At 38.7% G+C, this 14,321-nt stretch overlaps 1 protein-coding gene across 1 annotated transcript; it reads left to right on the top strand.

The window, feature by feature from the left end:
- The first annotated feature begins 298 nt into the window (after positions 1 to 298).
- Positions 299 to 14,030, top strand: psmd13 (proteasome 26S subunit, non-ATPase 13). The gene is made up of 14 exons (XM_036567927.1): positions 299 to 307; positions 1,565 to 1,659; positions 3,271 to 3,349; positions 3,460 to 3,494; positions 4,612 to 4,667; positions 4,748 to 4,791; positions 4,912 to 4,998; positions 5,525 to 5,696; positions 7,223 to 7,302; positions 7,750 to 7,875; positions 9,139 to 9,201; positions 10,433 to 10,513; positions 12,217 to 12,333; positions 13,835 to 14,030. Exons 1-14 carry the CDS (start codon positions 299 to 301, stop codon positions 13,928 to 13,930), a joined length of 1,140 nt encoding a protein of 379 aa, XP_036423820.1. The 3' UTR covers positions 13,931 to 14,030.
- The last annotated feature ends 291 nt before the right edge of the window (positions 14,031 to 14,321 follow it).

A 14,321-nucleotide genomic window follows, 5' to 3' on the forward strand; every position in this document is an offset into this window, starting at 1 on the left:
TTGACGGACACGAATGTGATCTAGGAGTGCGTGTGAAAGTGGATCGGATCCACTTTAGAAAAGATCAGCGTTCAAAAAAATCACTTAAGTGTCAAAAAATCAGCTTTGGGTGGTGTAATGTGAACGCAGCCCCTGCAGCCCTTTTAGGTACAAGAATGAATTGAAACACGTTCTAAACTGTTTTATAGTTCTATTGAGGTGTCGTGCTCTGCTTTAATGCACTGATATTTATTTATTTATTCATCCTGGGCTTTAGCATCAACTGAAGCAGAGCAAAGCGCTACATATATCACAGCATATGGACACCGTACGGCAGCGGACGTCCTCTAAAACCTCTTTATTTTGGGTTTGACAGCTTCTCTGATCACTCCTGCTCTTTTGGAAGTACAATCATCTGCTAAAACAGTGATTTTCTGATTTTTGTTCTCTGCTAAAGGGGAGAATTACTCTATATTGTCTTAGATGGCCTTGTGATATTTTGGTAAAGAATATGTAAAGTATGTATGAAAGATTAAGAATGTGATGTACTTAATATAATTTGTATCATGCTGTGTTACAAGATGTTTTGTTGTGAAATTAATGATAAAATTAAAGAAAGTTGAATTTTCGTTGTCCCTCATTTAAAATTTCTATTCACTTTTGTTAATTTTGCAGCTTTTTATCCAGTAAATGTAATTCAGATGCTTTTTGGGGAATTTTGAAAATTCTGTGATATTGCTCCAAGTGAGGATAACACTATTCTTGAGGTGACCTTTTACTTACGATAGGTATTTTACCATTATAATTCTAACTAACATTAATTATTAGGATTCATAATACATTTGTGTTAAGTTTATTGCAGTTGGAGAAAAGCGCTCCTCACAGTCGAATCTTCCGTTCCACCTTAAATGGTGCAGCTGTTTCTTTCAGGCACCAAAATGTAACTCCTGCACCATTTAAGGTGGAAAGTATTCATTCATTCATTCATTTATTCATTTATTTATTTATTTATTTATTTATTTGACAGTATGACACTATTTATGCATGTAAAGTTTGTCCTTGTGTTAATCTATTAGATTTCTCCTAAACATTAAAAGGGTTACATACGTGCAGCATAATCAGCTCTTGATCGGCGTTAAAGTTCATTAAACAGAAAATAACAAAAAAAATCCATGAACAAAATTTCTGTGAGGAAGCTTCTACAGGCAGTAAACTCTTCAGACGTCTGGTTCCTATCACCACCACTGTGAACAGTTCTGACTCGGTAAGTTTCTCTAGGACGGAGCGTTTCACACCAAACCGCTCTGAATGACTTTGTGTACATCATAACCGTTTAACGTTTTGAAAATTCGGTGGAGTTCCCCTTTAGGGACAGCTCGTTTTCTTCCGTTGCGTCTCGGTCTCCCCCTGGCTGTTACGCTCTTATCCTGCCGCTGGGTGTCGGTGGCGAGCTAACGGCGATTCACGCTAAAATTCAAAGAATAAGAGAGTCGACAGTCGGACAGTTAGCAGTTAGCACGCTACGCTAACGACAGCGCATCGTTGAAGCGATAAACAGTAAAATATTGAATTTTCAGGATGAAAGACGCGGTCGGGTTTCCTCAAACTGCAGCAGAGCAGCAGCGCCACGCCAGAAATGGCAGCAGAATGGCACAAACTGGAGGATTGTTACAACAGAAAGTAAGAATAAAGCGGCGAGGCTGAGTCACTTAGCAGCGGAGCTAACAGGGAGAAACAGTAATAACAAAGATATAATACCATAATAACGCGGCGTTAACACAGCCTGGAGGGTTGTTAATGCAGGAGCAAAGCATTTAATACAGTAGGGAATGATTCCGTATAGTAATAACACGGATTTAATGTCCTTTTTAATGTCCTTTTTAAAGCTTTTGATAAAAAAAAAAATACGTTAAAGTATGAGTTTAGTTAAGTCTCTAGCTTATTAATAAAAGCATTTACTTCAAATGTATCTACTGTTTGCCAACATCTGCTCATTACGACCCAGACAGAACACTCCATAATTCAGTGTGTGAGGTGTAATCAGAGAGATTCAGAGAGGTTTGGTGTAAAATGGTTCAGATGTCTTTACAGTGGTGGTGATAGGAACCAGGGGTCGCCATGACTACAACACAAATATGGACATTTTATTTACTATCCAGAACCACCAGTCAACCTACACGAGTTTATATGGAATGTTGATGATGGAAAATAGTGGAAAATCTGAAATAAGTTTTCTTTGGGGACTATTTTGTCTCATAACGCCCTGCATATTATGTATCCCTCCACCATGAATGGAGTTTAAGGCCAAAATCTTCTCAAAACTATCATAAAACAATGTCTGCGTCCAAACCGCATTCTACTGTACTATATAGTATGTCAAAAACAGTACAGCACCAACAGATGTCCATCCATTAGTATAGCATGTGTAGTATAGTAGTATGTGGTTTTGGGCTTAGCTAATGTCTCAGACATCAGGCAGTGAATTCATAACCATTTACTGTAGTAACTTTCTGTGAGGGAGCTTTTAGAGGTGGACGTCTGGTTCCTATCACCACCACTGTGAACAATTCTGACTCAGTAAGTTTATCTAGGATGGTTTTTTGGTTTCATTCCAAACCACTCTGACTCTGTTTACATCTTAACCATTTAATTATGCAGGAACTTTTCCCCCTTTTAGCCCAGAGTGAGAATAGGAAGGTTCTTTAGGTTTATGCCCCTCGTACAGGCGTTACTTTTTTTTTGTGAGAGATAAGATGGGTTAGGGTTAAGATAACTGATCTGGATACAGAGATTTTAGTGAATGTAGTAGCTCTGTATGAAATGTGTTTATATTCATCATATTTTGCCAAAACACATAATGCTTAAAAGCAAAACACATCACAGACATCCAGTAAATGTTATAGTGACACATATAAACTCCTTCTTCACTGTATTAAATAGGACTTTGACAATACTTTGTGAAATCATGATATCACAATGCAAAACTGCATCAACAGTATTTGCAAACGATCAGCACCAGTCTTCACCTCACTCCACCACTCATCCTTCCTCCCAGCTGTAGTGTCATTACTAAGCTGTGCAGCAACATGATTATAGTAACAAATTTTTTCCTTTGCTCAAATTTTGTTCAAAATAATGTGAGAATGCTGAACTGTGGACCCAGTATCGTGAATCGATTCATGGGCTGAGTGTATCGTTGCACCCCTTCTATTATACCCTCCGCTATGTGCTGCTGAACAGCTCAGCCAGCTGTAACTTACAGGTCTGAGATGTTTTGCTTTTGTTTGAAAGGTTGTGGCACCAGCTGACACTGAAGCTGACAGATTTCGTGCAAGACCCCTATTTCTCCAAAGGTGACGCCCTCATCCAGGTAATGCATCCGTAAATCAAAAAATAAAACTGCGAGTAACAAAACCATGAGCACTTTAGCACTAAGACACGTTAACAGCATGCTTATTTTTCTCTGTTGTTGTTTTACAGCTTTATGAAAACTTCATCAGTGATTTTGAACACAGGTGAGTTTGTGTGTCAGACTTGCTTAGTTTCTGTTTGAGAAAATGATGATCTTAGCAAAATGGTTGTGATAGTAATTTTGTACTGAATTCAAATCTGTTTTTAGATTTTTTTCTATCCTTTAGGGATTTTATGTGATACATTTGAATATTGCAAGAAAACAAACTTTAACATTAAAATAGAAAACATGATTACATTATATCCTAAATGTTCTAGAGCTCTTCCTAGAGCTCTTAGAGTTTTTCCAAGCTGGAAATGACCCGATAAAACTGCTCGCGGTGCTCGTCACCGACAGCGCTGAGATTCAGAGGAAAGCAATTCAAACAAGAGTCCAAAAAGATTTTATTGTTAATGACGCTCCACAGCTCTGTACAATGTCAGCAGGTCACTCAATATTTCATGGTAGTTTTCTGCTTTATGATTTACCAAAAACTTATTTTCCTTCCTCTTCTGTTCCACGTGCTGCCATTTTAGGGCTGAACAATTAATTGTTTTAATATCAAAATCAGAATTTGAAAGAGTGCAATTATCAAATTGCAAGAGCTGCAATTGTATTTATATCTTACCTAATTCAACATTGTTTACTAAGTTTTAAGTTGGGGAAATTTAACCTGATAACACAGTTCAGGAACTGGGAGTCTGGCCCACTACACAGCCTGAAAAAAAAAGAATGTGCTGATCTTGGTAAAAAAGGAAAAGAGCTTAATTTGTAATAAGAAAATGTGTATCAATCAAAATAATCACATTTAAATCCCAATATGTTCTCATATGGGCTGCTTTTGTGAATAACTTGTTCATTTATATATTGTTTTTTGTTGAAAAATTACTTTTTGTATTAATGTGGATTAATCTTTAGAAAATAATTGCATTTAAATTGCAATCATAGTATTAGCCAGAAAAAAATGTGATCGATTAGATATTTGATTAGATATTTTTCCTAAATCTTTCAGCCCTACACCTTATCTTTTTTTTTCTCCACGCCTATTTTAACTGATTGCATATTTGAATTCAGCGTATAGTATTTATAATGTTATGTGACAGTGTTTACCACCGTAATTATCGTCAGTAGTTTAAAGCCTGTCCTCTCTCGAGTGCCTTTGTTCTCTTTTTCATTTTCAGAATCAATCCGTTGTCGTTAGTAGAAATAATCCTCCACGTTGTCAGACGAATGCCAGGTAAAATACTTCACATTACAATACTTTACACGTTCTGTCGCATTATTGTGTGGAATACTAACCTTGTTGACTTTCAACAGACCCAAACACTGCCATAACTTTTCTTGAGAAAACGAAAGAGAAGGTATGTCAGCCTTACAGGCTGATATGTTTGTCTTCTTTACTTCTTCCTTCCTTTTCTCTGTAGTTGATGTAAGGAGGTGGTATAATTTGAATTTTCTGTTTTGTGGTTTCCTCAAATAAGGTGAAAGTGAGTGATGAAGCGGTTATTCTCTGTAAAACGGTCATCGGCAGCCTCAAACTGGACATCAATGATTTACCTGCTACTAAGGTGAGTCACACAGGACTGGGTTACTTTAGGGGTGGGTGATGCGATGTCTTATCATTATGGTGATCAATTGTATCTCCAAACTCTTTTGAGGGTCATTCTACAGAAGCGTCCATTTTTGTGTCCCTAGCGTTTACAGATATATTACACTTAAAAAAACGTGTTACTTAATTTAGCAATATTGGATTTATTATCAATTATCTAGAATTCCAAGTACCTCAGAAGAGCTCGTCCCCACAGTCATGTGTGAAGGCTGAGGCCATATTTTGAAGAAAAAACATGTTTTTCTGCAATTTTAACTGCAATAATCTATACATGACTATGGAATATATGATTTTAATGATATAAAGAAAACAAATGCCAAATAAATATTAGAGGAAAGAAGAAAGAAATTCATACACAAACTTTATGAACTCACTGTGTGCTGAAGTACCTCTGCACATCCCTTATTTAGACTACGATGTTATGTTTTTTGCCATATCATCCCTCTTAGGTTATCTGCTGTTTTTTGCTGTTGTTTATTGTTTAGAAACTGATCGAGGAAGTGGAGGAGATGCTGAACAACCTGCCGGGCGTGACGTCTGTACACGGGCGATTCTACGACCTCTCCAGCAAATATTACCGCATTATTGGAAACCATGCGCTCTACTACAAGGATGCTCTGCGGTACCTGGGCTGCGTGGACGCGAAGGACCTGCCAGGTAATCCTGACCATTGGAGAGACTGTCGCAGTAGGAATAAAGCCAAGCCACGCCCACTTTTCCCCCTTGTAATGTCATTTATCAGCATCTTTGGGCCAAAAGAGATTCAGTATGTGCTTCAGATCCACAAAGAAATCTTCCAAGATGGGCTGCATGATTACAACACAGAAATGTGCAAAGCTAAACAATCCTTTTTCTCCAGTGTTATTTATAATAATATTACAAACAGCAGAAAACTCGCCGAACTAACAAAGTCACCTGCATATATGGCCCCTGAGTTAGTATCACCTGACAAATGTAATGAGTTTGCATGCTTTCTAACACTGAAATGCATAACATCAGACAAGCAATTAATACATCTCTATCCACCAAAGAGTCCATGTCCTCTCCATCACCACAAAGATATCATGGTTAAAATGTCCCAGTTTGGTGCTGTCAGTAATTAAATCGATACAGTGAGTTACCAACCAATTTTTTTGAGAATGTGTTTCACTCAATAACAGCAGGCATACTTCAGATAGTAAACACGTCACTCATGTTGGGCATTTTTCCTAACAAATTAAAAGCTGCAGTTGTGAAGCCTCTCTTTAAAAAGAGAAACTTGGAGCCAACTCCTGAGTAATTACAGGCTGATTTCAAATCAGCCTTTCCTTGGAAAAATTTATTGAGAAATTTCTCTTCAAGGAACTTACTGGCTTTCTGTCCTTAAATAGCCATCTAGACAAATTTCAGTCAGGTTTTTGGCCTAATAATAGTACTTAGACGGTTCTTATTAAGGTTATTAATGACATTTGTTTAAATACAAACTCTGGAAAAAACATATGTTCTGTTACTGCTCAATCTCAGCGCTGCCTTTGATACCATTGACCACAAAATTCTCATAAATAGACTTGAGAACTGGGTTGGGATCTCAGGAACTGTCCTAAAATAGTTCGGTTCACACCTGCAAGGAAGGGACTACTTTGTGGAAATAGAAAATAATGTTATAAATAATATGTCCCCCCAGGGTTCAGTTCTTGGGCCATTTCTTATTTTATACATGTTGCATCTTGGCTAAATCCTACAAGACTACGGGATATCTTCCCACAGCTATGCAGATGATACTCAGATCTACTCGGCCCTCTCCCCAGACAGCTGTGGTTCCCTTGACTCACTCTGTAAGAGCCTTGAGCTCATCACTGACTGGATGGGACAAAACTTTCTGCAGTTGGATGAAGATAAAACAGAGATTATTTTATTCAGGAATAGCAGTGAGAGGCTCAGACTAGCTGCCTATATGGATTCAAGAACCCTAAAATCTAAAGATCCTAGTATGTAACCTTGGTGTACTGATGGACTCTGATCTCAGTTTTAGCTGATACTGATGCTCAAGAAGCATGAAGTGACCAGGTGTAAACAGGAAGTCACCATCTGTACCTTGATGTATTCCCGAGTGGAACTGAGTTAGCTGGCTGATATGACACATGACTGTTTTGTTCAGTTTTGCTCCTGTTGTGATCGTGTTTGTGTTGCTCATCTTCCTGCAGAGGCGGAGCAGCAGGAGAGAGCCTTCACACTGGGATTGGCTGGACTGCTCGGGGAGGGCGTGTACAATTTCGGAGAGCTGGTATGTGATCGGGAAGTAATGTTGTTCATGTTGTTTTAGTGTCTCTGCTGTGATGGGTACAGGTGTGAGTCTTTGAGCAGACAGCAAATCAATAGACGATTCTGTGATTTCTGATAAGATTCAAAAGCGATTTTTGTAAAATAAGAATGATTTAATGCACTAAACACCGATTTGATTCAGTAAATCATCTCTCTACACTTCCAGCTTCTTCAAGAAATATTAAAGTGCATTAAAAGTGTGAAAAATATTAGCTGATCAAAATGATGTGACCACAGACCACGAACACAGGGATGTCCCAGTACTGCTTTTATTTGCCTCTGATTCAGTTTAACGATCACATTGAAAAATGAATGAAGGGCTGCACAGGTAGTAATGAATATGCTGTTATCATAGATATTTGACGACTGTGTTGTTGTTTAAAGTTTGAGACGACTGACTGTTTTTCAGCTGATGCATCCAGTGCTGGAGTCTCTGAGGAACACAGATAAACAGTGGCTGATAGAGACGCTCTACGCCTTTAACTCGGGGAACGTGGAGAAGTTCAGAGCCCTGAAATCCGCCTGGGGGCAGCAGGTGAGGGAGCAGTCTGAGGTCAAGTCCTATTGTAAAGATACATTAAAACTATTACAGAAAATTTGCTGTAATTTCTAGCTGTGTAAAACACTTCATCCTCTGTCTGAAGGTGGTGATTCCACTATATCAATTTTGGAATATTAGAAATGATTGATTATGTTTAATAATATCAACTAAATGAAATATCACAGTATGCACTCACTTTGTAGGCCAAAATAACCTTCTCAAGCATTCAGTAGAAAAAAAACATAAAACTAAAACAAAGGCAGTTTGCTGTATTGTTTTTATTGTTTATTTTCCACAGCTGTGTAGTACATATGACTGGGTGAACTAATGTGTCCAGTGTATTTTTAACAGTAATTCCTACCAAAAAATTAATCAAACACATTGAATTATAATAAAATCCTCAGATTTCTATGCCTAAAAACGTCTGAATGGTTAATGATATTGCTGACAATACTTTTGAGCTGCTGTGTGCGAGAGTTTGGGTGTTCCTGTTCAAATTCCATGCTGTTAATTCTCTAAGCGCAAATAACACGTCCTCTACAGAGACACACTTCTGCTCATTTTAATACACAGTTACTGTTTATTTGCTGAATTTAACAAATTCAGGAAAAATTAACACACAAAATGCATCCTGTGTGTTTTATGTTTTATTTTTCCCCACTGTGTTAAATTCAGTGAATAAACAGTAATCGTGTATTAAAATATGCAGAATTGTGTCTCTGTAGAGGACGTGTTTTCTTATTTAGAGTCAGCAACAACATGGAATTTGATGAGGCATGGTTAAACTTTTGCATACGACTGTAGATCCAAATTTGTAAGCTTACAGTTCCAAAAACCCCTAAAACCTCACCCCCAAATTCGTCTAATCTGCCTCTAACACGCCAAACAAGCTAGCTAATGAAATGCTGCCATTAGATAACAGAACAGTTCTTCTCTGTAAGAGGTGATGTTTATTTCACTGCGTGGGATGTGTTCTTTCTGGGGGTCTTTTTTAGCCGTGCCACATCAATGTGCTAATGGCAGGCTTGTGCATCAGACAGTGTTGTTGAGCGCAACAGCACCCCCTACTGTGTGCTCCATGTTCAGGAGATGTTGGATTGGTTTAGAAATTTCACTCTCTATTTGTTCCCGCCCTAATAAGTCAATGTTCCCCCTCCAAAATCTAACAGGAACGCTCTGCTGGGATGTAGTGATGTGTGAGGCATTTATGGTGTTTATGCTGCTGAATATGTGTTAATAGCTGCGTCTGTGTTCCAGCCTGATCTCGCAGCTCAGGAGCCCAAACTCATGCAGAAGATCCAGCTGCTGTGTGTGATGGAGGTAAGACATTTCCACCTGCAGGACTCAGATAGTTCTGGGTGGCGTGTTGTTTGTATCTGTATTGCTGTATAAGCAACAGAGCCGGAGAGGAAGTGTGTGATGGTGAGTAACATCACGGCAGGGATTTGGGCTTTTGTACAAATGTTAGGCAAAATAAAGAACAAAGTGAAGCAAAGCAGCACTAAACGTTGTATCAGACGTGCTTTAATATCCTTCCGCCAAATAAAGTAGTGACCTTAAGTTTTACAGAGCCATACAACTAAATATCAGGTTGAGCTCAGCTTTTTCAGTGTTTTCCCGATGGAGTGGAATGTGGATTTGTTCCTGTCAGTTTTTAAAGCGATTGCTGAATTGTATTCTCCTCATTTCTGACGATTCAGCCACACCGTGGAGAAAGGAACCGTTAGCTTGATGCTAATATAAGACTGGAAATTACTGTGGAAATTAGCATTGTCATTGTCGTGACAATTTGTTGAGCAGAGACGACTTATAAAGTGAATGTTTTTACTGTAAACAGTGCTACGTCTTGATATGTTCATTATTATGTGACAGACAGTTAAAGTGTTGATGAAGTGACTGCAGTGTACAGTGAACATTGTCCAAAGTCCTCTTTCAGTAGTCTGTGGTTGCTTGGAAACAACAACATAACAGAATGAGCAATGTTTCTAGGCAAAATATTTATCTTGATTTTATATTATTTATTTTATATTATTACTGAATTATTCATTGAAAAATCATGTATTTTATGTTTTATATTGTCAGCCATTTGCTAAAAGCATTAAGTCGTGAGAGGCCGTGTGTTACGTTGATTTTACTGCGAGTAAGGGACGTTATTAGGCACGATGTTAAGCGGAGAGAAAAATGTCTAAATATGATCAGATTTTTGCTAAATAAGCACATCAGAGTGTTTTACACTAGACAGCTTTTTGAAAGAGGCACAGCGCTAGGCAGCCAATTATAAAAGAGCTCATTTAGCTCATTTACATATATCAGTCTTAAAGGCGCAGTAACAAAAATACAACTAAAATATATATGTATAACCAAAATAATGAATTTTGACTGTTTTTGGTAAATAAACTCATACAAATGTTGTAAGCTGATCTCTGTTGGGGGAGAAAATTGTAGGATATGGGAACCTTAAATACAAAATTCACTTGATTTGTGTGGTCAGTTTAGAACTGTTTTACAGTAAATGTTTTCTGATTTCCACTTGTTTTCCTAATTTCTCCAGATGACTTTCACCAGACCAGCGAATCACAGGCAGCTCACATTCCAGGAAATCGCTCAGAGCACCAAGGTCCCGGTGAACGAGGTGCGTTCCACTACCTCTGAGTAAATTAGAGAACGTGGCTCGTTTGAATCAGTTTTAGTTTTGTGGGCTGAGTCTCTTCGTCTCTTGTCGACATTACAGGCATTTGTTTGTGTTTGTTGGCTTAGAAAAAGCTTAGCAAACCCTTAGAAATCACGATTATTGCCAGAAATAACTATAAATAATAGAATATATATACAATATAAATAGAAAAAAATATATAAATTGTTTCTAACTTGCATTTCATTGAAACTAGTGGAGCAATTGTGTTAAAGGGGAAATTCAGAACTTGAATCAATACCACATTTGTGTTTGTAAGTAGAAGAGGTCCTGTTTCAAAAGGTATTGTTTTGTTTACAGTTTTGTCAATTTTTCTAACATTAAAACAAAACAAAAAAGTCAGAAGGGCACACTTAAACCTGTCTATGCAGAATGTAATTGGTTATAATAATGATTCTATTTACATGAGAAGGTGGGTGATGTGATTTTTTTTTTTTCCTGTGTTTCCCGGTGATTTTAGTCCTGTCCGAATGGGCCATGTCAGTCGACTTCTCAGCGCTCCTGCATCAGTAAAGATTCTGCCGCCTTTTATTTTCCGTAAAATGAGCCACAAAAATAGCCGCAGGTTATATTAATCCCGTGCGAATCTCCTTGTCAGTGAAACACTCATATTCAGTGGAAAAGGAGTGTCTTAAGAATGGAGGCGTTTACTTGTGTTCTCTGTGGCTAAAATCAAGCTGTAACATCACAATCTAACATGTACAAACTAGAACTCTTAAAAATTACAGGAAAAAGTTTGCTATTATGCGGTGAAGTTGACTGTTTGCTGTGAATACCCAAGCTAACACACACACTAACACTCAACAGACTCAGGACCAGAAACCTCAGCGTACTTCTTGCGAAACGAAATTCTCGAGGGTTGCGTGAAGCCGAAAGCATCTTCTTAGGCTTACAAGCTCGCATACTCTCTGCGGGTTCGTTTTGCCTGACGCGGACGCTCCGCTAATGCGGGTGATGCTATGACATTTTGCTATGAAAAGTTTCGTGACTGCTGGAAAACGATTCTTTTATTAGTTCTAACAGTGGCGACGCGTGAGTCCAGAATGCTGCCGCTATTCCAGGTGAAACCGGAAAATTCAAATAAGAAGCCTCGTCCTTGTATGAGCCTAAATATAAGAAGCTATATGTTTTGATGCTTAATACTAGTTAATACTACCGAATAGTAGACGTAATATCTTACATTTAGGAAATACTCATTGTTTATTTAACAAATGCGCGTTTAACAGTTAAATATTGCTCAGCATGCGTTTGTAGAAACGAAGGTCCTCATAGACTTCAATATTTTTTCATGGCAGGCCCTAATGGTGATGCTAAAGGCACAGTGCATTCGCTTAAGATAAGCCAGATGTTTAGGGTCAGTGCATCTTTTTTATGTCTTTTTTACTCTTTCCTGGAGTGAAGGCGGTGTGTAAGTGTGAGTAGCTCCTCCCGTCTCTGTCATTTAGACCAAGAGTTCTTATCCTGTGCGAATTGGCCATAAATGTTAGACGTTCTGTGGTAAACTGGTATTGTACCACCTCCCAGTGTAAAACTAATCCCGTCTGAAAAGGGCTTAATAACTACAGACTTGTAAGAGTTGAGTTTCTCTGTAGACACAAAAACTGTAGCTCCTCTCCTGTTTTGCTGAGTGTGTTTTTCTCTCTCAGGTGGAGCTCCTGGTGATGAAGGCTCTGTCCGTCGGCCTCATTAAAGGCAGTATTGATGAGGTGGATCAGAAGGTGCACATGACGTGGGTGCAGCCGCGGGTGCTGGACCTGCCACAGGTAACGCAAACTCCTCCCACTTACACCTGCACTGATCTCAGTGTCACTACAGTAAGATGGAGGGTTTAACGGCATTCATTCTAAAAACGAGATGAAGGCTGGGTTTACACAGTGAGATTGTCATGCAACATTAGTTGCTTGAAACCTACATGAAACTGCACTAGAGTTGCATAATGTAAAGCGTCCTGGAACTCATATAAAACTCAGCTGCAAGAGTGTCAACTTCATGAAACGGCCAATCATAACATGATCATGTTGGACAACATACTTTAAAATGACAGATTTTGTGGGATTAATGGACAATGAAATAAAATGGAAGATGGTTTATTGGGTGGATGAAAGGACCACCCCCCCCACCCCACCCCCCTTGACTCAAGGGAGCTAGATAGGTAGGTTTTCTGTTTCCTGGCTCTCTGAGCCATGACAACAAACAGCCGCGCTAATGATCATCTCGGTTTGAGCTGCTTTTGAAGATCCTGATCCCTCTGACGTTTGTGAAAAAGTTCTGTTTGCTGGAACAAAGCGCTCCGTCATCTTGGTTGTTGTCATGCCAACAGCAGTGGCGGTCATGAGCGGTCAGTGAGTTTTTGTCGCTGGCGAAAGATCACAAAAATTAAACAGAGGGTGAATAAAATTTCAAATTTTCACCGCCTGAAAAATGTGCAAGATTTCATCAGTTATACACACACTCATATTAATTTACTGTCGTCCAAATACATTGCATTCAGTGTGTAAAGGCTTTAACTGGCAAGTTGCATAGAAATTACAACATGCAACTAGTTGCATGAAAGTTTGAGCGTGTAAAGCCTCAGACTAGGGTTAGGTACCAACATAAACACTGTAAAAGCAGCAATTTGGTACCTTTAAGACTGATACACAATAGCTGTTTTTCTATTTTATCTACTGTTTTCCCCTAAAAATGTGTTTCTGAATGCTGTAGTGAGTTTTATTTGATTTGTAACGTGATCTAACAAAGCCAAACGTGTAGGTTTTGTCACAAACTACCTTTTTAAACACTGAAAGTTATGACAGTATCAGTCTCACATCAGTCACACTGTCATTCGCTGCTGTCAAAACAAAACCTCGAATATCATTTTTCAGTTTTTGACAGAATTTGAAAGTACCTGTTGGCTTTTATTTTGTGTATAAATTTCATGATGAACGGTCCAAAAGAAACGATCCAGAATGACTTGGAAAAAACTCTGGTTCCATTGACTTGCGTTAAAAATGAAGTATGTTTTTTCCTTCTCCTGTAAAGTTACCAATTTGGAGATACGAGGTTTTACTCACACAGCAGTGCATTGCTGATCATCGGAGTTACTGAGGCAGGATCCAGTTAAAAGAAGAGCAGATCTGCTCTCAGGCGCTCAGCTGTGCAGAGGCTGGGCTCCAGTTGGGCGTATTAACCTGATCTGCTGACCGCAGCTCGTCCTCTCTGCTGAATTTGAGTGTTTAGTGCAGCAGGCGGTTTGATGGGAGTTCTTGTTGTGCCTGTGTGCAGATCAAGGGCATGAAGGAGCGTCTGGACTTCTGGTGTGGAGACGTGAAGAGCATGGCGATCCTGGTGGAGCAGCAGGCGCAGGACATCCTCACATAACCACGCACGGCCCAACACACAGACCCGTCAGAACCTGTTCTTTACCTGTGATATGTTAGTGCATGACTTTACATACTTCATTAAAGAGACTTTCTCAGAGCTTCTGTGTTTTTCTTAGCAGTTAATTGTTAGGTGATTGTGTGGGGAAGAGTCAGACTGATGTTTAGCAAAATTAGCTATTAATATTATTTCTAATACAGATAAATAAGTAAATAATATTATTGTCATTATTGCTGTATAGAAATATCCATCTATGCAGTATTTAAAGCAGTAGTTTGACCAACGAAGTCATTTCCTGATTTTATCCCACAAGTTTTCCATCAGCCAAGTCAATTTTTATGTCTGAAGTTTGATGTCTTTAGTTTTAGCTCTAGAGCTACAAGTCTACTGT

The sequence above is a fragment of the Colossoma macropomum genome, unplaced genomic scaffold, assembly GCF_904425465.1.
Source record: "Colossoma macropomum unplaced genomic scaffold, Colossoma_macropomum, whole genome shotgun sequence".
Taxonomy (NCBI): Eukaryota; Metazoa; Chordata; class Actinopteri; order Characiformes; family Serrasalmidae; genus Colossoma; species Colossoma macropomum.